The 25,414-nt window shown below is 44.2% G+C and overlaps 1 protein-coding gene across 1 annotated transcript in view; it reads right to left on the bottom strand.

Annotated features, from left to right (window-relative positions):
• SCFD2 (sec1 family domain containing 2) overlaps nucleotides 1-25,414 on the bottom strand; it is a 285,626-nt gene that overhangs the window by 32,968 nt on the left and 227,244 nt on the right. The window contains exon 6 of the mRNA XM_016207064.2: nucleotides 5,793-5,938. Within this exon, the coding sequence (XP_016062550.2) occupies nucleotides 5,793-5,938 (146 nt within the window). The remainder of the gene's footprint in view (nucleotides 1-5,792; nucleotides 5,939-25,414) is intronic.

The following is a 25,414-nucleotide window of genomic DNA, read 5'->3' as shown; positions in this document are numbered from 1 at the left end:
AAGAATTTGACCTTTGGCTAACTTTTTAGCTCTGTCTCCCTGGAAACCTGATAAGGGAGGAATGTCCAACTCTAGCCAGGCGCGCTGCTTATGATGAAAATGGCCCCACTTGGTGAACTGCATTAGGCCGGGAGGACTATAAATGCTGGATAGGGAGCCAGACCTTGGGCTTCTCTGAGCATGATGACTTATACGACTGGCATAACTGGGCACGTCCCTTGGAGCAACCGTGGAGGGCACACCTGTGCAATTGTTCCAGAGAAACTGGCTGCTCTAGAAGATGCGGCCTCTAAAACAGGGAACTGCCTCCCGGCCCCCACCCCCATGTGAGTCCGGTTCCTGTACTCCTGAGCTGTCACCTTGGGACCAAACTAAACAGCAGTGGCTACAAGGACTACTCCAGGGCAGAAAAATGCCCGCTGCTTCCCAATGGCAAACTATGTTCCTGTCCTGGGCAGAGAAGTCAAGTGGGGGTTATGACCACAGAGCTGACTTCCCATCAGGCACACAACACATAGAGCCTGCCTAGGACCCACGAGACTCTTAGGGACCCATGAAAATGAAGTAGTTTCTTTTACAATCAGAAGAAGAAAATTAGCTTTTAGGAAGTGAAAATGTTTTGATATATAATATTCATATATTTATCTCTATACCAATGCAATCGTATAATAAAATTTTTGATATTTTTTATTTTTATAGAGGAAGGGGGCCACAAAGGCAAAGCTGCTTAAGGGCATGAAAATATGACCCTATATGTCAGTATCCAGAGGCTGCCTGAAGGTTTGCTAGAGCCCAAAGCGACCTCCTGATGGGTATTACATGTGAAACAGTTAGTTTCAAAAATTGATATTATACCAGAAACTCTCTCTTTTTTTCTTTAAATGGCCAGTATCTCTTCCAGGACAAGATGGGCTTTTAAAAATGCAATATTTAAATAAAACATGAAAAATATTTATGTCTATACCCTTCGTTATTGTTTTGTGATGGAGAAAATATGTGATTAGGTCTAAAAGACCCTTTTATTGCCCTGATTCTAGCTCTTAAAGAAAAGTATTGAGTAGAGCAGCAGTTTCTGCCAGTACATGTCAGAGATAATTTTGAGAAACTAGTTTAACTCCAATACCTTCTTGAATTTGGTGCACATTAAAGATGGCCCAAGATACCAGTTTCCAGGAAAACCTGAGTTGTTGCCACAGCCACATCCCATCAGTCAGGGCAGCTGACCTGGGATTAGCTGGCTGGAGTTGGTGCAGCCACGGACTCCCTCAGTTCTGCTCCTGAAGATGCTTCTCCCTTTTCTGCAAAACTGACTCTCAACAACCAACTTCTCAGGAAAACCAGACTTGTAGAGAGAATATTAATTTTGTGTCAATGCAAATGAACATCTGCTCAAAACTGCTCATGGCTTTGGCTATTCCATGGTTTATTTATTTTTATTTTTTGCTATATTAGCACAGATGTTTTTCTCCTTTCATGTTCTTAAAGGAAATGGTTTGTGCCTCAGATTAAAAAAGAGTTCATCTGTCTATCTGTTCATGCATCCATCCATCCATCCATCCTTCAAGTAGAAGCAGATTACTTTAAAATTTTTTTAGTATAGTCTGTTAACTTCAATATGTGGAAACCAAAGCCCAAAGCTATCAACGAATGTGCCTTAGTTCACAAAGGCATTTAGAAGCAGACTAAAGAACAGAGCCAATTTCCTAGACCCCAGTTTAGTCCTGTCTCATGCCGATTCTTTTAGAAAGAACACTAGCAGGCCTGGGGTTAGGCAGTTAGAATCAGGAGGAAGGACAGAGTTTAGCACTTGGAAAAGAACAGCTGGTGGCCAGGGCTGGGGACTGTTGACAGAGATTGGCCTACAGGCTGTTCAGAGAGCCACATTTCACCAGGCACAAGATGAATCAACCTCCGTGGGCAAGGCTGGTTCTCAATGGCCTTGTTCTACATGCCAGAGGCACAAGAGACAGTACGCATCTGTGGAAAGTTTTCTCTAGCACAGCCCAGCACTTTGAGACCTCTGCCAAAGCAAGTGGTGCAAGAGCAATACAGTCTTTTTTTCTGAAAGGGCTCATAAGTTCCTGGCCCTGAGACATCCGCCTAATACCCTCCTGCTGCCGCTGCTGAGGGACTGCAGCCCATCAAACACTGTGGCACTGGGGAAAGAGGGGGACCTCCCTTTAAATTGAACAGTTTCAGCAAGAAATGAAAGCATGAGAAGACTTGCTGCACAAGCAAAACTGGGGCTTAGGTTTCCAGTCAACATTCTATGAACAAACACAACCTTTGCAAACACACTGGTGTTACCAATCAACCCTTAGCATGTACAGCAGCTCCCAGGACAGTCAGCTTGAGGGTGACACCCTTTCTGTGTAGCCCATCTCCTTAGCAAAGGGAAAGACGAAATGCTACCAAAGAGGACAAAGAGGCCTATTTTGTCCTGTACAGCAAATGCTTACGTAGGGCTGTGTGTCAGCTCCTGTCCTGAGAGCTTTACATGTATTAACTCACCTAATCCTTAGAGCATCTGGATAGGGAGCTAATATCATTAATAGCTCCTCCTTACAGAGGAGGAACCGGGCACAGAGAGGTGTAGTAACTTGCCAAGGCAACAGAGCTAGTAGGGGGCAGAGATGGGCTATGAACCCAAAAGCTGGGCTCTGCAGATAGCACGGTGAGCAAACACAGATGCGGTCTCCAGCTTGGGTGGTGTGCTCCTTCAGTCAGGAGCTGCTATGGCAGCCTCCTGGTCCCCCTCACCCACTTTCCTGACTGCGGCAGAGGTGCCGGTTCCCTTGGAGGGCCAGGTCTGTGCCGATGTTCTGGACTCATTTCTGGAAGCCCAGTCTAGATCCCATTCCTCAGGGGCTTCCAGAGATTTTATATGTACTTAATTCTTTATATGAAATCATGGTCTCCTTGAAATGATGAGAGGGATATCTGCTGTCTGCATCCGAGCTGTGACTGACAAGTTTTCCTAAAGGGCTAAAGGATGAAATAAGAGGTGCTTCTAGTGCAAACAAAGGAAACAGGAGTGGCTCTGAGAGGCAGCTTGTGTGCATCAGAGCAGGCGGCTGGGGAGGGGGGGCCTAGTAGGAGCCCTGAGACCCAGGGGAAAGCCCAGATGGGCAGCACTGCTCAGAGCTGGAACAGGAAGCCAGGGCCAGACCAGGTCTAGTGCTCTCGCAGGTGTTCCAGGGACCCCAGGACATCTCAACTCGCTTCTGTGCAGGAATAGCATGGAGCTAGGCAGAAAGCACACATTTTCCCTGGAGCCACAGGACTGAGGACCAGATTGGGAGGAGAAATGGATAGAAAGTTGCCCAGCCAAGACCTGTCTTCAAAACTAGACACAACTGGATGCCGATTCTGGTCTGGACGTTTTCCTTTCTAATTACACACACTTTGTGTCCCATCAAATCCTCTGATATGTAATAAAGATATATGTATTGCATACAAGGTGCACCCAACAAATATTTATTAAGCATCTACTATGAGCAAGGTACCCCTTCAGTCACTGAGGATATGGCAGTGAACAAACCAGATTAGTTTGTCCTCATAGGGCTTACCTCTGTGATTTAAAGCTTCTTTAAATTTGAAAAATATTCAAAAACCAAAATAGGTAAAATTTACCATAATCCCATCAGAACCTTTTTCTGGATATATGTAAATACAGAGCAAGAAGTCAGAGGTCCTCTTTGTCCATCCAACCCTTCCCATCCCTCACCAAAGTAAGCATTCTAAACTTTTCCACAAAAATATAAAGACTGACTAAATATATACATCCATATGCTTATCATTTTTAAACCAAAATAGGAGAATGCTTTATAGATTGATCTACAACATGTATTTCTTTCACATCATATATCATGTACCTCTGTTTTAGTTAGAATTCCCTGAGAGGCAGAGCCTGAGACATGGGTTCAAGTACAATCTCTGTTCAGAACATTCAGATCCATCCCATTCATTTTAATGGTTGCCCCACATTCCACTGTGTCTGTATCATTATTTATTTAATCTTCCGAGATACAGACACACACACACTGCCCCCCTCCTTCTTGTCCCCATGTCCTGCTCACCGACATTTAGGGTATATGCAGCAAGGGGAAAGCTCACTTTCCAAAGGCCATGGCTGCAGGACAGGGCTCTGAGGTCTGGAGATGAAGTCTATGAAACTTATCATTGTCCTCACCATGCCTCAGATTTATAGTGAATGCATATTTATGTGAAGTTGGCCAAATCAATCACCATGACGATCATAACAGTGAAAAGGCCTCATTAATTTAGTGACTTGTTTTCTCTTTGCCAACTATAGCAGCCATTTACTTCGACATTCTTTGGTCTAAATATCATCATATATCACCAGTTCTATCATGTCTTGTAGAACTAGTCCATACCCTAGTGTTTAAGATTGCTATTTTTTAATGGCAAAAAGACATATAATTAATGATGAGTGACTTTATCTGTATTTGTGGAAGAGGTGTTTTAGATCACTGCATAAAGGATGGGAATCTGTGTTTCTAAGTTGAGGGCCAGTTTCTAAGGTCTTTTATATCTTGGTGGGTGATTTCAGATGCCCACCAGCACCGCTGATGACTATTTCTATAGCCTCCGTGAAAACCACGGTACACAGCAGGGAAGGAGATTTTGTATTTGTGGCAAAGTCCTGGCACCTGGCCCTCCTCACCTGTGTGCCTGAGGCAAGTCACTTGGCCTTCCTAGATCCTGGGATAACAATAGTCTCTGGCTTACTTGTCCTGATATGGAAAGGAAACACTGAGTGCAGGAGTGCTCTTTAAGTATCAGTTACTCTACAAATACATGGGAGGAAGAGCCTAGTTTTGCTAGGCTGTGGTGGTAACCTCGCTCTTGAGAACATGCCTGCTTTAAAAGGTCAGTATCCTGAAGTCAACCCCTCACTATGTCATAGTCCTCACTAACAAGACATTTAGCTCTCCAAAGCCTTAGCAAATGGAGTAGATTTTGGTGAAGATTTCATGGGGAGAAGGAGGAGGGGGTTCCTTCACATACCTCACAGCAAAACTGAATGACCTGTTCCATCAGAAGTACCTGTTCTTCCCTGAAAGCTCGTTTTGGCCACCAGGAGCCTGAGTGCTGTCTCCTTCCTCACCCAACACAGACTGCCCAGCCCTGATGCCTCCAGTCTTTCTTCACTCCTTAAGCTTCCCTTTGGGTCTATGGTTCCTCCCTGCTGAGTTTTTACAGAGCAATTACTCCATTATTCATGGATTCTCTTACCATCTTCCTATTCACTAGTCAAATACCACCCCCCCTCCGGCCCCCTCAGAGAGCAGTGGGGCAATTTTAAATAAATGCTTTTGCTATCACAAACTCTCTTTTTTCACTGTCATAATACTATTAGGTAATTTTATTATTCTAATTGTTCAAAATGCTTATGGACTGCTTAGACCCAGAAACTTGGGAATCATCCAAGGCCAGCCCCTCATCTGGCACCTGTAGAAACTGGAGCCAAAGAAGGGAAGGGACTTGCCTAAGGTTACAGACTAAGACTGTGACAGAGCCACGGTTATAAAGCGGTGACTGTCCCAATCCAGTGCTCACCTCACTACATCAAGCCTGCTGCACAAATGAATCCAGATGCTTTTTAGATTCAGGGAAACCCAGAACTGTGAACTGGAAAGGGACTTGGAGTTCATCTAGAGCAAACTGCCTCATTTTAGAGAGGTTAAAAATGGAAATTTTTCTTGCAGTCTCTGAATCCTAAAAATGCAACACAGATTAAATTGTTACTTTACACCATATGCACTTGCCTGGTGGGTATGGTTTCCAGGAACATACACAGACTTGAACTGTTTCATGAGACTCCGAGCTCCGGCAATATCTTGGAGCAAAGTGAAGAGCTTGTCCACGGCGGTTTTGGATTGCTGAAATGTCAGGTTAACTGAAGAATCACAGCCTGAAACAACACAGAGGTATTTTCTTGGGTGAACAAATCTTTAAGTTTTAATTGTGGCAGCTTGAACTGGATATAACAGTTGTTTTTGTTTTATTTTTATTTTTTTAATCCTCACCTGAGGCTATTTATTCCACTGCTTTTCAGAGAGAGTGAAAGGGAGAGAGAGAGAGAGGAAAAAAACACCACGTTGGTGTGAGAGAGACACATGGACTGGTTGCTCCTGCACCCACCCTGACAGGGCCAGGGATCGAGCCTGCAGCTGGGGTGCGTGCCCTTGACTGGAATCGAGCCCGAGGCCCTTCAGTGTGAGGGCAGCACTTAAGCACTGAGCCCAATCGGCCTGGGTGGGGTTTGTTTTCCAACCCAATACCTTGTCCCCCCGAGGCAGTTCACTGAGTGGGCTGCTTCAGTCACCCACGAGCAATGAAACCTGCTGCGTGTAACTGCCTTGGGCAGAAGCGGAGCTCAGCAGTGCCTGGGTCGCAGCCGCTGCCTTTGATGCCCAGGCTGCGGCTTCCCAGAGAGGAAGCTCCCCAGGGTGCCCGTCCTCAGAGCACAAGCAGGGGACAGAGGAAAGCAGAGTGCTGCGACACACCCCTCTCACTTGAATTCCACCAACAGGTCCCACGAAACAGAACAGCGAGAAGGAGACGGTACAGAGCCCTCTGTACCAGAGCTCGCTGGATGGGACGGGCATCCTCACGTGCTAAAGCAAAACGTGGCGGATTTCGAAAGGCAGCCGTTCAAAGTCAGTGCGACGCAAAAGGGGGCCTAATAAGAAGACTGCTCTCAGGGACGATTCTATTTCTTTTAGAAACTTTTAATACTTGAATGTATTCTCTATCTTATTAGAAGCTCATTCAGAAGAGGAATGATTGTGGGTAAGTCAGAAGTTAAAAAAGTAGAGAAAGATTCAAGATGGGCATTTTAGACTCTCTTAAATACCACATTAACTCTTAATCCTCACATCACTCATATGAGATGGAGCTATAATTTCCCCCAGTTTAAAGATGAGGGCTGAGTAATGCTCCGGTCAGCAGGTACTGCCGATGCTCTGCCTGCATCTGCTCCGTCACCCTGACGTCACCTGTGGGTTTGGGGAACAGTTCCCATGTACTGACTGTTCTTGTCTCAATACCTGATGTCTCTCTCCCTCTGTTTCCCTCTCTTTGGCTTCGTGTCTCTCTACCTGTTTGAGGGCTTCTCCAGTTGTGGGAACATGTTTGGCCTTTCTGTGGAGCAGGCTGGGGAGCCAGCACTCATAGGAACAGCCCAGCTTTCTCTTCTCTTGGTAGAACAATTCTGAATTGTGGTGTCCACAGCATTTCCAGGGACCCCAGCAGGACTGAGCCCCAGTTGCCTACAACTGTAAGTCATTCATCAAGGCCTCCCTTTTGGCTTTCCTTCCTCCTGTCTCACTTTCCTACTTCCTGATTGCCTCCTGGGGTATCTTTCCAAATGCAGTCCTTGCACCCAACCCCTTGTCTCGGGACACCAGAGCTTCCACAGCCATTTGAACACAGGCAGCCTGGATCCAGAGCCTATATTCTTCTTCTTCTTATTTTTTTTGGAACAGTTTTACTGTCACAGAGTTCACATATAATGCAATTAACCTGTTTAAAGTTTACAACTCAATAGCTATTAGCATGCTCATATAGTTGTAAAATCATTATTGCCGCAATCATTGTTAGAACAGTTTTATCACCCCAGTATGAAATTCCATACCCATTAATTGTAACTCCCCATTTCCCTGTACCCCTAGTCCCTGCTTTCTCTCTCCATGGATTTACCTATTTTTTTGGACATTTCACATACATGGAAGCATAAAACATGTGATCTTTTGTAACTGGTTTCTTTCACTTAGCATCATGATTTCAGGGTTCATCCAAGATGTAGCATGTATTGGTACTTCATTATTTTTTTATTGCTGACTAATATTCATTGTATGGATATACCACATTTTATAAATCCATTCATCATCAGTTGGTGGACATTTGGGTTGTTTACACATTTTGGCTATTACTAATATGCTAGTTTTACAAGTTTTTGTGTAGACATACACTTTCAATTCTATTGGGTGTATATCTAATGGTAGAATTACTGAGTCATATAGAAACTCTGTGTTTAACCTTTGGAGGAACTGCCAGAACATTTTCCAAGGTGTCTGCACAATTTTATATTCCCCCCAGCAGGGTAAGAGAGTTCTAATTTCTCCATATCCTCAACATCCTCAGCTTATTATCTGTCTTCACGTCTGTAGCTATCCAAGTGGGTGTGAACTGAGGAGACCTGGTTGAGTTTGATAAAGAGAGAAATCGTTTTTAGGGAGTAGAGCTAGATCCAAACAAGCTTAAACTAAAAAGGGGTGTTTGTAGAGTACATAGGAAGGAACCCAAAGGCTGCAGATGCAGTAAGGCAGATATGAGTAGCTGAGCCTCTACTCTTAATAACCGTGGAACACTGTATATAATAACTCTTAAAGGGTGGGCATAATTCTGAACTGTTTTTACTCACAACACTTCTGATACCAAATGTATGTTTTTCCCTCACACTAAATGATTCTCTAACTCTCCAGATACCAACTCAGTGCTCTACAATTCAGTTCAATTCTGATGATGACTATGCAGGGTCAGTGTAGACTCCACAGTTCGAGGTTTCAGTCCCACAAGACTGCCCTCTCTGCAGATGCCAGATTCATGTCCCAGGATTCAACTGCACATCTGACCAACCAGCTATCAACTGAGGGTTCCCATGACCCCTTCCTCAGGTTCAAGAATTTGCTAGAACAGCTCACAGTACTCAGGAAAACGCTTTTCTTACTCCTGTGTGTTTATTACGAAGGTTACTCAGGAGCAGCCAAATGAAAGAGATGCACAGGACAAAGTATGGGAACAGGAGTGGGGAGCTTCCATGCCCTCGTTAGCTGCTTCACCTTCCCCGCACTTCATTGTGTTAACCAACCCAGAAGCTCTTCAAACCCTATTGTTTAGTGGTTATTATGGAGGTTGCATTACATAGGCATTATTGATCAAATCAATGGCCACTGGTGATTAGCTCAACCTGTAGACCTTCTCCTCTGGAGGCTGGGGGCTGGGGCTGAAAGTTCCAACTTTCTAAACATGCCTTGGTTTTTCTGGTGACCAGACATTTCCCTATCCTGAAGCTATCTAGGGTTCCCCAATCATCAGTTATCCCATTAGCATACTTGTCACTCTCATCACTCCGGGATTCCAAGGGTTTTAAGAGCTGTGTGGTAGGAACTGGGACAAAGACAGATATATTTCTTATTGTATCATAAAAATCCTCTGAGCTGTCTTTTTTCTCCTGGTTTCCAGAAATGTCCAACTCATCGCCATTAAAAAAATCAAAGTGTGATCAAGCCCAGTGAGAAGAAGCCTCCAGTGTTCAGTGAACTACAGTAGAAGGGGTGGGAGTCAATGAGGGAATTCAGGAAGTTCATGTGAACTCCCCAGAACTCTATGCCAAGCTTTGTGAAAAGAAAAAAAAAAGTGTCATTTCTCAGGAGCATGTCCCAAACTTCCTCCTGGTTCTTACAGAGGTTCATAAGCAAGAAACGTGAGATCTACAGGTACAGAACACCTATCGATATCACACCGAGCTGGCCCTTGGCGTTGGAGCTCTAGCTGAGATTCATCAACTTGTGTTTTAGTCAACAACCAACCAAAAGAAACCTGGGGCCCGGCCGGGTGTGGCTCAGCGGTTGAGTGTCGACCTAGGATCCAGGCGATTGGGGTTCGATTCCCGGTCAGGGCACATGCCCGGGTTGCGGGCTCGATCAATGACTTTCTCATCACTGATGTTTCTATGTCTTTCTCTCCTTCTCCTTTCCTCTCTCTGAAATCAATAAAGATATATTTAAAAAAAAAAAAAAAAAAAGAAAGAAACCTGGGAAGGTTATAGCTTCTCACTCTTTCATGTGGCTTCTTTCCTTAAACTCTCAGGTTAAGCCATTTAACATACGGGAAAATTATATCAATTATATCTAAGTGCTGTACATTATGCACTGCTCTTTCAAATAAAAGAGGGTATAAAAACATCACTAGTTCTAATACCATGCATAGTGTTTTAATTCCTCTAAAACACAACTCAACTAATAGGCTATATTTTTAAAATTTAATGTAATTAATTTTCTAGAGAACAGAAATATTGATTCAGTTTTTCCTATGGTTTACTTCAATTTCTTTGGAAGGAAATATGATGTTCATCCATTAGGCTGAGTGGAACAGAGTCATCCACTGAATTACAAGTTACTGGAGATGAGAGTATACATGGAAACTGTGGCTTATACATTGGAATTAAGTGAAGGCTATAATAATTGCAGGGAGTTATGTCACCTGAGGCGCAGGCTGTTTGATAAAAATATTTATAGATTACTGGCAAGTGAACTCAAAGGAACCCAAGAGAAAAATAAGACTGTCAAAGAAACTGCTGGAAGGAAAAGAAAAAGTCCTAAATTCACTAATAAAGTAAAACTTTCCTGAAAGACAGTCAGTTACTAACTGTATGAGGACAACTCACGCTCAAACATCAACCCTTTCCAGTGAGTCTGGCATCCTTAAAGCAAATGTTCTACAATGAACATGTTTCTGGGAGAGCGGGCCGTTTTCATCAGTCTGTGCATTTTTCATCATTACCTCAATTTTCACCCCAAGCAGAAATGAGATTCATTTAACAAACCCTGCAATGAAAGTTACACACACATACACACACACACACACACACTTTAGAAATGTAGACCAGAGAGGACAAATGGCTTGTGCAAGGTCACATCACTATCCCTAGCAAAGTCAGGGTTCAAAATGTCCCTTGATTATAGACACGAGCTCCTCCATGCGTACTGCCTTCTTCATTCAGATACTCCTCTGTGAATGCTGCTCATTCCAAATTCATGCTGCTATCAATAGCTAAGAGAAGAGGTGGGCAGAAAAGCTATGAAATGGAACAAAGTCTTTTCTGTGGAAATAGTGAAAGCTATAATCACTGAACACTCACTTATGTTAAGCACTGTTCTAAGTTTATATGTATTAGCTCATTCAGTCTCCACAGAAACCCAGCAAGGTAGGTAACATTATCATTCCCATTTTGTAGATGGGGAAACTGAGAAATAGAGAAGTTAAATAACACAAAGTCACTCAGCCAGTAAGTAGAAAAGCTAAGATTCAAACCCTCACAGCCTAAGTCGAGTTGGTCCTGTTAACCAACTGCTTTCTTTCCTATGCTAAGGAAACAAAGGTAGGCTAAGACCACATACATAAAAGATTAATAAAACATTTAATTCACTCTAAGTATTGAAGAAATGCTTTTAAAATGGAGTGAGTGCCTTTCTTCTTGGGAAGACCTGGGCCTGTCCCTGGGGGTAGACACTAACAGTGTGGTTTGCAGCTAGACCCCAGGCTCGTCTTTTGTGGCCACACAGGGGTGAGGTCTCACAGGCCTGGCTGCACACTCTCCTTTGGGTCCCTGCTCTGAAAGGCACTATATTCAATTACTTCTAATAAGGCCCTGCCAGCCTGTTCCATTAAACCAGCTTATGAGATAACGGAGTTTTGTAAGGGAACTCTAAGTGTACAATTCCAGTCAATTCTCACTTAATCCACTTGGTTAAATAGATAGTAAGCCAGAAGCTGACCCTAGACTTCAGCCAGGCATGATCTGTGTGCTTCAGTTGCCTACTTCTTGATAAGGGAGGCCCCCCAATCCATAGGGCACCCCTGTGTTCTTCTAAAACAGGGGATGACTCATGCCCCTGCAATTTCTTTCTCTGCAGGGCTTGGGGATCTCTTGGGCAGGGGTCCAGTTACTCCTCAGAGCAACAAAATAGGGCTCCTGTGTCGGTGCCTACCTTTCTCCGCTCCTTCTCACCCATCTCCACTTACTGAAGTCCCTTTGCTTCAGCATTGTGAGAACAGTGGTTTCCATGGTTTTGTACACTGTAGGGACCCACACTTTCAGCAACAATGAAGCTAAAACGGAGAGAAAGCTGAATAGCTAGACGATCCTCTTGGGATGGCTGAAATGAAGCTGGGCTTCTGACTCCAGTCTGGTTCCACAAGTTTGGTTTTCTTCCTTAGGTATTAAGGAAAACAAAGTATCTCAGATCAGGAGGCGGCTGCGTCCAAGGCCTTCGTCTGGACTGGAGCTAAAGTAGCCCTCATCTATGGCCTTCCAACATCCGCACACACACAGGCACGCACATACAGTCAGACAAGCACACAAACAGGTCAAGCAGAAAGCACGTCGCTTCTATGGCTGAATAAGCTGAGGGGCATGGCTAAAACGGGATCTGAAATGTGTCCCTATTTAGTGACAGTGTTCTCCTCCCAGTTCTATAGGTCCTTCCCATCTGATTGACAAGAACTGGGATCAAAAAAATTTGAGCGTGGTCAAGAGGCCCTTTTCTCATTTGGACCCGTTACCCAGGCTGGCCTCCTCCTCTCTGTACTGGTCCAGAGGCTGAAAACAACAGGCCCACTTTCCAGCCTGCATCCTGCCTTCCTGCCTCTCCGCAAACCCCCAGCGGCAGGGGCCCCACCTCCATGGGCTCCTGGGGCAGTTAGAGAAAAGGTCAGCTTGGGAGTGTGACTGGGCCAGAAAGGGCAGAGCACCAGGAGGTGGTGACCTCCCTCATCCATCCAGCGGTCTGACATAGCCTTTTCTCTCTTTTCAAACCATTGTTTTAAAGATGAGAGTCTTTTCTCATGGCTCTCAATAAATTTTTGATAAATAAAAACAAAATAAAAAAACATATAAACCCAAGCAAATGTGGTCACATCTGAGGTTTGTAGGGAAGTTGGCTGTACAAAACCACTCCTGAGTTGTGCAGAGCTGCTCAGACCATAAGTACAACTACATACAGTAAAGCCCTCTTTTCAAATATGCTTGAGACCAATAGGTAGAGAAGTCGTTTAAAGATGGGGATCATGGAAATCGATCTCTCACACACATATATACACACATCTATGTGTAGATATATAAAATTTTATTTAAAAGTAAAACATAAATGCCTATTTTTTCACTAATCTTTTGAGAAAAGGCCAAGGTCTTTTCTTCAAGTATTGTCTGCTGATGAGGGTTTTTTTGTGTTTTTTTATAAATTTATTATGTACTGTGTAGAATTTCCAATTTTAGTTCATTTAAAGTGGAGCAGAACAAGACTTTTAAGACAACTGTAGCACAGTCTGAGCAAGAATTCTTTTAGATTTAACACACTTCTTCCTACAAATTTTCACAATCACCTTCTCACGCCTAATTCAAAGTATTTTTAAAATGTTTTAGTGAGTCTTTCAAAAGCTTTCAATTTATTTTGGCCTGAAACAATTTTCTTTTTGAATTCATATTTCATCAGTGTGTAAGAACACTTAATTAAGGTTTCCAACTTAATAACAAGTACAACTGGCATACGCAGGTTTGGAAACAAACCCTAAAGTCTTGGGAATCACACAACTCAGCCCAAGAGAGCAGATGTGCCCAGGCATATGGAGATTGCTTTAGAGCCACAAGGGCTCAGAGTTTCTGTGTTAGTCATTCTGTTTCACAGAGGTGTTGTAAAATGTCAGTTGTTCTGGTGAATGGCTCATGTGGAGACTGGTTGAGAACATATAATACATACCAGTATAATATATAAAATTCATTTATATTATATTATGTATAAATAAATATACATATTTAAGGTTCCATATTTATACTACATAGGCAATTTGTATCTGTGTCAGCAATCTAATGTTTAATGACCTAGCATGACTTTTTTTAAAAATCATTTTTATTTTTCAATTACAGTTGACATACATTATTATATCAGCTTCAGGTGTATGCTCCAGTGATTACATATTACATAACTTACTACATGATCATCTCGATACATCTCACACCCATCTAACACCATACATAGTTATAGAATAGCACTGACTATATTCCCCATGCTGTACTCTACCTCACCATGACTACTGCTGTGTGACTTTTAAGTTCCTCTAATATAAAAGAATCAAGTCTCAGTGGCCAGACTGCAGGGTTACAGTGCTCATGCCCTCATTCACTGCAGAGTCCTGATCTCTACCCCACATGGCAGGGGCTCCTAGGCAGGTATGGAGGTAATGACATGGGCTTGGATGAGTATGTGAGGGAAGCTGGCCCAACAAAGAAAATCAGAGTCAGAGATATCCAGGTGAGGCCGCAAAGGACCTAAGACAGCCCACTTCCCGAAGTCCCTCCATAAGTCTCCCCTCAGGCTCCCAGTACACGCTGATCCCATGACCCCTTGGTTCCCTAACTCCTGCTTAGTGTCTTGGAGTGTACTAGCCTGTGGCCTATAGTTGTCGCTCAAGTGACAAAGAGGAGAGGAGGAGGGATGGCAGTAACCTCAGCGGGAGCAGGGTCTCTCCTCAGTTCACTGCTGATCCCCATCCAGGGGCCTGGTTGCAAAAGGCACCCACTAAATAATCCTTAAATCAGTGAATAGGGCCGATAGAGGAGTGACAGGAAAAGGAGTTGAGTCAGACCAGCATGCTGTAAAGCAACAGCACCAATTCTTGAGGAGCTGATAAACTACCTCCGCAGGAAATTTCAAACAAAGAGCTCCCAGCTGGTTCTGAGCAACTGCAGCCTGCATGCTAAGCGGATCACCTCCCAGAAAGGCTTCTGCAGAAGAGCAGCCTCAATTGGCCTCATAAATTCTGTTTTTTTTTTAACAAGCAAAAACTAAACTCTACATGGTTTAGGTATGCATGGACGTGAGATAAAAACTTTTTAAGCAGGAAGAGTTATAAATACAAGCTTCAGTAAAGTGAGTACCTCTGGGAGAGGGTGATAGGTTCATGGGTGTTTAGGATATAATTATGCTTTATAACACATATGTATAATATAATCTTTTAAACGTATCACCTATCATCTTAAAAAAGTAACGAAACAAAAACCGGTCACACTACTTTTTAAGCCTCCAGCAAATTCAGTTTTCTAAAGCAGCTGAATCAAGGACAAAATGACAGCTGATATCTTATTATTAGGCGGGTCTGGGATGTGTGGACACAGAAGGGCTTGTTCAGTCACGAGAAAAGGTGACTGCTCAGAATTCTAGCCCAAGCCCTGAGGCTTTTTGTGAGAAAACATGTGGGAAGCCTAAAGGAAGGAAAACTGTCAGGAATATGCTTTGGAGTTTGCATTTTAAATGGCAGGCAGGGTGCAAGACGGAGTTGGCAGTGAGGCGCAGGAGACGGGATGCGGGACGCAGGCAGAGGGACAAGCTGCCCCTTGAACCCGAACGTCTGCGCTGTTTCAGGAAGTGCCGAGGGGGCAGCAAGAAGGACAACACTGGATCCTCACACAAACAAGGAAACGGCCTCAACTATTGCAAAACATTTCTCTCCAAAGTAGCTTTCTGACTGCCCTAAGTATACCAAAATAGTTCCTTTATCTTAACCTTTTATGTGGTTAGATAAGGGAAGGCATCAAGGACTTTGTAAAACTTGTGATACTATATTATCACATTAAATAATATAATTTTATATGTTGGTTACTATGTTATCCTAGTAAACCAAATCTAAATCAACTTGGACAAGGAGATCTGGAAGTTCAGCATTCAAGATAACTGAAAAACCATTTTTGAGGCGATTTCTTTAAGAAGGTGGGCATTGCTTTTTGATCATTTACATAATCCCTTTCATTGGGCTATTGCCATGGGAAGATCAGCTCTCTCTTAAGTCATTTCGACTCTGAGTCCCCCTTTCCAGGAATGAAACCTGCCACAGGTGAATGCCCACACAGCCACTTCTGCCAGAGCTCACGTTCACAAACCATTCTCATCCCGAGGAGGGTGACACACAGCTTCCAACAGTAATCATAGACGAGCTCTCAAAGCTGGCATAGCCCACTGCGAGCACTTCCCAACAGGGTGACTGTGCTTATTCTGTTGAATTAATTCTACTGAATTACAAATGTACCATTTATACTCTTGTCCCCTTTCAGAGTGTGTTGACATTTCTGGTGGTTGTGAATAGCCTGACATGGTTTGCTGGAGGACATCTCAGAGCTGACTTGAGAGATTACCTGCATCTGGTTGTTTTCAAAAGCTGTCAGGTGGCAGAGCACCTGGGAGGTGTGCTGCACCTTCTAGGACACTGGGACAGGATACGCCAGGTGATCTCATTTTCTGAGCTAGGGGAGAAGAAACCTGTATGATGTGCAGGGAAAGGCATCACCGCGGATGGGCACGAGTTAAGCACGGCAGGCAATTTTTATGTTGGTGTTTGCCTGCTTCTTGCTTGTCCTTTCCCGGGAGCTACAAAAGCTGAGGCAGCAACAAAGAAAAGAAAGCCCAGAATGATATAAACGTACAGTGGGAAGAATCTGATTCGCTTACGCTATTTTTCTTTGCCTTGCCAAAGGACTACCATCATTTGATTTTAGCAGGGGACAGTGTTCCCCTGGTGCATAGTTTCAGAACCAATGAGCCAGTCTGGTATTTCAGAGAGATGGGAATGAAGCCCAGATGCTCCTTCCACGGCAAGTCCTTCCAAGACCTGATGGAGGCTGATCCCGCCTGTCCTCCGGGAAGTGTGCCTGATGTGCCACCAGCAGCAACCAGCCCTGTACCTCGTGACCTCCACACTCTGCCCTCCGTATTGTCCAGTGCAGAGGTACCTGTATGCTGAGGGAGCAGAGACTCTACCTGATGCAGCTGCAGCAGAGGCCCAGAGCACCCCCTCCACCCCAAGAAGATCACCTGGAAGGCTTTCTGGAGGTGCCAGCAAAGAAGGAAGCTGTGAAGGACCACATCAAGGTGCACTATTTCTGCTCCTGTCTGAATCTTAGTCCAGGTCTTATTGCTGGTGTTAAAAACAGTACCAAACGTCCAATGCCCACGAGGTATTTTTAAGACATAAGGCTGTACTTTGAGAAATGCCAATAAAGTTGACAGGCTGGGATAATACATGCCGTTTCTGGCTGTGATGCGTCACTGGGAAAAGTCTTTCTTATCCAAGTAACAGTGAACAAGTCACTCCAGGCTGGCTTGTCTGCTAACTGCACAAACCTGTGCTACAGCTAAGGCCCATCTGTAGAGAATGATGGAGGCCCGAGTCCGAGTCCCGGCACATCGGAAAGCCTTCCGGTCACCGTCTGCCTGCCTCTGCCTCTTGTTCCCACAGTCACTTGCGGGAGCTTTTACAGAGCCTGACGGTCTTTTCTTTGCCATTATGTGTCTCGAGTCCCAGCTGCAGTGAGCTTGTTATCAGGAGATCTGTAAGTGTGGAGGGACAGTCGTGTCTTTTTATTTACAGTTTTGGGAAAGCTCGGTGGTTAATAACATGGAATCACTGTCTGATGTATTTGAGAAAAAGGAAGAACAAAAGGGAAGCTTATTGGCCTAAAGTTCCTTTCATCCCCTTTGCTTCTTAAAAGAACAGAAGACCAAATGGAGTGTATTTTTTTCCCAGTAGTAGACAGATCAAATGAGACCCCTCACCCCCCCTCTCCCCACACACACAAAAACCACCCTCTGCCCCAGCCTAAGGTTCCACTGCACCTGCTGTTGTAAATCTCCAGGGAACCGAGCCAGCATCGCTGCGCCTGAAATCTAAGCTCCCACCAAATGAGGCCTCTTATCTACCACTTTTCTGTATTTTCTTTGGGAGGCAGCGTGGATTAGTGTGTGGGTGAGCCGTGCCTGATTCAGAGATGGGACGAGGTCCAGCGAGGGCTGCCAGTGGGCCCACGGCCGGGGGAGAGGGGTGAAAACACACCATTCTCTGCACCTTCCTTGCTTCTTTTTGAGGCAAGGAAGAGCCTTGAGGGTGGACCCTGCAAACAAAGGCAGAGGACCAGGAAAGCTTGCAGGGAGATGCCTTCCTCCTGCAGCTCAGGGCTCAAGTTGCATTTAAGTCAGAGTTGGGGTCTGGAAGGGGCAGGAGAGGAGGCAGCTGATCTCCCTGCCACCCTGACCCCAGAGGACGGAGCCGGCTTCCTGCTGGGGTGGGGAGAGTTGCCATCTGCAGCCTTCTAGGACCTTCTCTCCGGTCCCAACCCCAATCCAGTCTTCGACTCCTATGGAGCCTCTCATCCACCTCCTTCAACCTTTGATGGAGGTAGCTACAGGGTGGTTTAAACTGTCAACGGAAACAAGTGATCACAAAGTCTTAAGATTTCCAGGCTTTCACGTGCTTCTGGGCAGGGACATTTTAAGCCCACAGCTGTTTTCACAGTCACTCTGTGTCCACCATGTGTCCTGGAGGGTGATGAGGGGCCTGGACGCAGAGCCGGAACTCCTTCCCCCGAAGGGAGGGTGTGGGGAGAGGCTGAAGAACCAGTTAGCTAGAGCCGGCTCATCAGACAGTTAGCTACATTTAACGCCAGAGCAAAGTCAGAGCTGGTTTCACAGGGGAGTTGGGAGTGACTTTAGAAATCAAACTCTAGAATGGTTAGAATTTCTTTTAGGTCTCCACCAGGGAGAGAAAAAGGGTCAACCCAGATCATCCAGGTTGGTAACTGGAATTCTCTCTTTACACGCCAGTAACGTCTGCTTTCATTTCTACAAGTTCTTGCCCCCTTCCAGGTGAAAAAACTGTGCAGCAAGCTCAGGACTAGGTTTAAGGAACAGTCTGGTCACAAAGGTTTCACTGTGAGCTTGTAAAAAGAGACAGTTCTCAGAATTGCGAGGGGTTTGGCACCTCATTCGGGACCAGGTACTCAGGAGGTGGCCAGTAAATCTAACGTGTGGCTAGATTAAAAATGTGTAATTCTTCTGAAAACAAAAAGCAAAAAGCAAACAACCCCCCTACCCTCATCCCCACCCCCACCAACTCCAAGGAGGATTGCTGGTTGTGGCCCAGGGCTTTAGGTTCCCAGAGGCAGGCTACTGCTGTCTGGTCTGTTGGCTGTGAAAAGCCTCAGGGACTGATCTAGGCAGGAAGCCTGTGAAGCAGCAGCTCCTTGAAATGGCCACTCCAGGGACTTCTGCAACATCTCACACAGTCACACACACACCAGCATGCACGGAGCTCTTGCCGAATGCTCAGCACGCTACATGCATTGTCTCAGCCTACTCTGCAAAATATATGTTAAGAAAGGGTGGGAGAAATGTGTAAGGATATAGGTTCCAAGGGTGGTCACAGTTATATTGTTTATATCAGTGAAAAACTGGAGTTAAATTAAACACCCATCAATATGAGGGCAAAAATGGATTTGTGTGACCTACTATTTATTGACAAAAGAAGATGCTTGTGCTAGATTGTTAAGTGACAAGAGTAGACTGCTGAACAGTAAGTATATACATATACTATGCAGTATACATACCCCTATATAGTTATATACACACATACACACACGAATATATAAACACACACACACGGCACATACAACATATGCATAAATTACAAACTGTTAACAGTCATTATTCCTCTAGAATTTCACTGCCCAACAGAACCTTCTGCAATGATGGAAATGTTTTATATCCGTGTGGTCCAATGTGGTAGCCACTAGCTACATACGGCTATTGAGCACTTCAAATGTGGCTGGTGTGACTGGGGAATCTCAATTTTAAATTTCATTTAATTTAAATTAATAGTCACACGTGGCTACTGTATTAGACAGCACAGCTCTAGAATGTAAGCCAAGGGAAGACCAAGATCTTTGTTTTAATTACTGATGTATTTGAACCTCCTAAAGTAGTGTTTGTGTCTGGCACATATAGATCATGCTCAACAATCAGCTGTTGAATGAGACAATGCTTATCAAAGGTTATCTCTGGAATTAAGGAAGACTTCTACCTTCTATTTTAGGTATTTCTGTTTCATTTGACTTTATAAAAAAGGCATAGAATTTCTGTTTTAAATTAGCCAAACAATACAGATACTCCAGTTCTGAAAAGCGATACCCATGAAGTTCATCTTTGCCTTTTTCATGGCTGCTCAAAGTACCACTCCCTTTCGCCAGTGGGGAGAAAGGCTGGCCCCTGGGCAATGGGGTAATTTATTCCAGGCTACCTGGACTGACCTTCCCTAAATGAACATTACTGAGCACCACAGTTCCACCTGCCTAATCTTGTCACCTACTCCCTCATTCATAGAAGAAATCAGACGCTCAATTTCTTTTTTCAACCTTCAATGTGGTTCAGGGTTTCCATATCTCTGAACAAGGTCAAGAGCAGAGTCTGCATTTCCAGTGGAGAAGAAAACCTGATGGAAAAGACTGACTCTGCCATTAAATGTGGGTCAGGTACATTCTACTCTGTTATTTACAGGTCAGCCCTAGCCCTGACTTACACAACCTTTCTAAGTCAATGAGAGACTTCAAATAAGACCCTAAGATACCTCTTCTCCTCCCTTGGGCACTGTCGAGTGTGTTGGCTTTTCTGAGTCCTGCCAAACCCACTCAGTTCTCTCCACAAGCCTTGGTGAACGCCCCTGCTGGGCTTCCGACGTCAGGCTGGCCCCTCAGCTCCTGTCCCATCTGTTCTTCCAAGTCTGACTGTAGAAGCTGGCTCAAGCCCCTTCACTCCTCTGCCTTCTTCAACTCACTGTGTCAGCTAAATCTGTCTTCCTGGACTTCAGCGCTTTCTTTATCACTTTCACTTCTGCCCTTTCTGTGTCCTGCCTGTTCCATTATTTACTGGGTCTCTTTCTGTAAGTTAACTTTAAATCAGCTCCTGTGTTTATTAGCTCTATGTAAGCTGATCTGATGGGCTAATATTTACTTATTTTAGCATGCATCAGAAAACACGGAACCGTGAAAAGAGAAAATTCAAGGTTGGTCAAGGCAGCTTTTAAGAGAAGGAAGTTCTCTTATTATTCCAAGAAAGGAATCAAGGATTAGGCTGCGTTTTATATTTCCTGAGGCTAGAGCCCACTCATTGATTCACTTAACAAGTATGTACTGAGTGCCTGACATTTTAAGCATGGGATACAACAGCAAACAAAACAAACATTTCTTCTGGCATCAACCTTCCTTTGCATTTCCCCACTATGCCTAAAAATGATGATGAGTTAACATTTATTGAGTGCTTACTATGTGACAAGTACTATTCTAAGTACTTCATATGCATTAACTCATTTAATCCTCAGAACTATCCTATGAGGTATGTGCTACAACCATCCCCATTTCACAGATGAGAAAAATGAGGCACAGAGAGGTTGAGTAACTTGCCCAAGGCCACACAGCCGATTAATGGCAAAACCATAATTTGAACCCACACTCTTTTTTTTTTTTTAACCACAGCAGGCAATCAATAAACTACTGAGTGATTAAGATAAGTAGTACAGCATAAACACAGAAAAATAGCTCAAATTTAAGCAAGTAGTCAGCCGAAGGGTCAGTTTCAATTAACAGTGAGCTTAAATTTTAGGTTACTTTTAGAAAGAAATGTACTTTTGTTACCTGCAAGTGCATACTGATACCAGGGCCAATCTAGTGATCGGTTATCTACTAACAAGCAGAGGGCTCTGCTGCCTGTTGTGATGACTATTTAAGACTGGACTGCAACTCAAGAGCCCCATAGCTAATAACTAACACTTAACAGCCTTAAAATAATTTGTTCTCTCAAGAAGGCTACAAACTCGCCATTACAATCTTATTGATTTGATTCATTTACTCAACAGTCCTCACTCTGAATTTAGGTTCAAAGTAACTTCCGATTTCATAGTACTTTAACGTCTGCTCATCTTAGGTATTGCTGGGTGGTCATTGGTGTTCAACAACACCCCAATCCTCTTCCTTCCAGGTGGTAGGATTACAAGCTTCTCTAAATAAGGTGGACCATGGGGTTTCCTGTGGGTGGTACAATATGAGCGTCAGTGCCATGTGCCACTTCCAAGTGGAAGCCTTTAAAATCCGATATGCAGTTTACCACTTCTGTCCACCTGCCTCAGTCACTGCGAAAGGCTCCAGCAAGAGGAAGCCTCGGGCTGTCTAGTGGAGCCCCCACAGGCCTGAGGGGACAAAAGCCCAGAGAAGAAATGAAGCACTGTTGTTTTAAGCCCTTGAGATTCTGGTAGTGTTAGTTTTTAGCCCATCCTAACTGATACAAAGACTAATCCTCCAAATTCTGGATGAAAAAGGAAAATGAATGAAGAATCTATATAGCAAATTAGAAAGGAAATGAAAACAAACATTGATATTTTAGATATTTACATGTTAACACACCTAATCTTCTTGGCAGCACTGAGAAATATGTATTACCTCCATTTTACAGACATGGAAACTGAAGTTGAGAGGAAAGGGGACTTAGTGATGGAGGTGAGTTTCAAATTCAAGTCTGCCTGAAACCTGTGATTATGCTATATTTTCTACAAAAAACATAAGCAACTAGGTTACTCTTAGGGCCAAACAAAGGAACATTAGGTCATTCAGCAAACAGATATAGCATGTGTCCTTATGACGTGTCAGGCACTGTGATAGGACCTTCAGAGTAAGGCTTCTGTTCTTGAAGAGCCGACAGTCTAGCATAGGCTACAGACAAGAAAAGTGGCCATTTCAATATGGTTCAATGGGCTATTTGGCTAGGGCAAGGGTGGGGTGGGGCTTGGGAATACACTAGAAGCCATGGGAGGGGAAAAAGGAAAAAAAACTGAGAAAGAAAACTAGGAAAGCAAATGAGAAATGACGGCCAAATTAAGATGTGTCATTAACGTAATTCTCGTCCTGTTCACATATGCACACATTTGGTAGGAATATGCCATCTGCCTCACCCTGGCAAATACTATGGTGGCATGCAGCCATTGGCTGATGACATCAAAGACACCAGAAAAAGCCAAGAGAGGCAGCTCCGCCCTGCTGGTAACAACAGCCCCCAGTCCAGCTGGCTCAGGAATTCAAAGCCAAGCAGGGAGCACACATTCCCTGGGTGGCTGGCTCCCCAACTCAGGAGGACTGAGGGCATTTTGCTTGTGGTCTTCCCTACTCACTACTTTCTTCTGAGATATATATATAGCAGGTTTTATATATATAAATCAATTATATATATGTATATATGTAAAATTGATTTTTTTAGAGAAAAAAAGGGAAAGGGAGAGAAAAACATTGATGTGAGAGCCAAACATTGATTAATGCCTCCTGCACGCCCCTTACCAGGGATGAAGCCTGCAACCCAGGCATGTTCTCTGACTGGAAATCACATCAGCAACCTTTCGGTGCACAGGATGACACTGAACCACACCAGCCAGGGCTTCCCTATTCATTCTAGATTTTTCTGACATATTCATCAGACCTTGTGCAGTACCTGGCATACAATAGTCAATGCAGGATGACTGGTCACCTGACAGAATGAATGGGAGCAGTAGAGGTAGAGAGGCATCTAAGGAAGTTTGGAGACAGTTGAGCACCAACAGGTCTGAGGCCCTCGACAACCAGTATAGGACTTCAGAACAACTTAGGCTTCTTTTGATTATACTCAGACATGCAGGACTGAATTCTGAGCTTCAGAAGGAGATCCCTCCCATTTGGAAATTAAGAAATGAAAGGCTCTTTCTGGGTGGAAATATTTTAGGGCCACATCCAGACCCATGAAGTCTAAGGAGGAAAAGAAATTCTACTTTGGAAGTTAATGGCTTAGTCTTGGTCTTTGGGCAATTTACCAACCTAACTATAGAAGGGTTAACACATCAAGTAGGAGATTTGAAGGTGATCTGGGAGGACTCTTGAAACCTGGAGATTCTAATGGCAGCTAGAAAGAGGCACACAGATGAAATAATAGAAAACATAAAACCCTGCTTCCATGAGTTTAAATTTCAGAAGGGCAGTTAGTATCCTTAAGGACTCAGACTGGGTACAATCTGTCCTGTGACAATGGGCAGGGAGCTTCTTGTTCTATGACAAACGACTAAGGAGAAGAAGACACTGACTGATAGAAAGTTGAGGAGGGAAGGGCATTTCAAGTGGTGGGAAGACAACATGATGCTCCGTGGGAGTAGAAGTGAGCATGTTCTATGTAGAGGGGTGGCCAAGACCCTCAGACATGCCCTTCTGGATCCTGTACCTGGTAAACTCTTCTTTTCCCTGATACACCAGCTCAGATGATACCTTTCGCATGTAATCTCCCTTGATTTCCCCAGGCCCACTTTTGTAACCTAGGTGCTGAGACACTCTCTCCAAGCCCAATGAAGGACATTGCTAAGTCCTGGCAATTAGCCTCACACCCCTTCTTAGCTCAGTTCTAGAAAGCTACTTCTGGCTGACTGAATTAAACATATTTGCTAAGTACCTACTATGCGCTAGCTACAGTTTCTATGAGATGCATCTATAAACAAGGACAGCATTCCTGCTTCAGGGCTCTTCTAGTTCAGGAGACAGACAATAAACAAATAGACATATAAGAAAATAGACACATGGCAGATAGGATGGTTGCTTTTCTGACACCCCTTTTAGCTTCCTTTGGTGGATCTTTCTGTACAGCAGGGCCTAGAAAAGTATATTTTTTACGTCTTGGTTTCTTGCCCAGTAGCTTAGATGCTCCCCTGCAGTCACCTCAAAGAGCCCAGAAGTACTGTGTTGGAGCATCGTTCCACTGTGTTGAACCTGTTTCCATCAGTGGATAGTGAGCTACTGCAAGTCAGACACTTACACTGGTTCACTTCTCTGGCCCACACAGTGCACACACCAACTGCTTGCTGAATGAATGGCTCCCTCTGAGACCGACTGCCTGGCTTGAGCAGAAGGCCTGCCCTGAGAAGGATAAGGGAAATTCAGGAAGTTAGATCATGGAGACAAGTTACTGACTGAATGATGAATGCTAGAAGGCCATGTTAATGCTAGATATCAGGTAGAGAGAAGCTACTGCTGGTTCTTTAGCAGGTGCAAGTTTGATGAAAACAGTATGAGGAAACATTTTTCTAACATGTGTGTGGAAGGACTAGAGTACACAGAAAGCAGACGTGAAGGGTTAAAATTGTGACTCTAAGTCAGGGGTGCGGAACATCCAGCCTGCGGGCCAAAATCATTTGGTCTGGCCCTGCCAAGGTAACCTCAGGCAGGACTCAAAATTCAATAAATCTGGCTTTTTTCATAGCTAATTTTTAAGTTGATCATTTTTATGGCCCAAGAATGAAATAAATATCCAAATGGCTCCTGAAGGAAAAAAGTTTCCCCACCCCTGCTCTAAGTGGTAGAAAAGTGGTACCCAAAGCAAAAGGAAAGTGAAGGGCAGAAGCTGCAGATCTGGCAAAAGACTGGCTCCTAAGCCATCTCAGTAAGGGACAGGGAGGCGATGGCCCACGGGCATAACGGAGAGGCCAGGAAGTGGCTGTGAGTGCGAAAGAAGTTCAGAGTTCTGATGCCAGAGCCGATATTGTCTGAGAGGAGTTGGGAGCTGACCTGGAGAGATGCGACGACCATCTTGGCTGATGATGCTGACTTAGGAAAGACAGAATCATGTGGCTGTTAGGAGGACGGGCTCCCAGGCTAGGGAGGCTGGTGTGCTTCTCGTTATGCCAAGCACTAGCTGTGTGGGCCTAGACAAGTCACCTAACTTTTCTGGGC

The sequence above is a fragment of the Miniopterus natalensis genome, chromosome 1, assembly GCF_054644295.1.
Source record: "Miniopterus natalensis isolate mMinNat1 chromosome 1, mMinNat1.hap1, whole genome shotgun sequence".
NCBI classification, from domain to species: Eukaryota; Metazoa; Chordata; class Mammalia; order Chiroptera; family Miniopteridae; genus Miniopterus; species Miniopterus natalensis.
The sequence above is the reverse complement of the archived record's forward strand: the minus strand, read 5'-3'. Positions and strand labels throughout refer to the sequence as shown.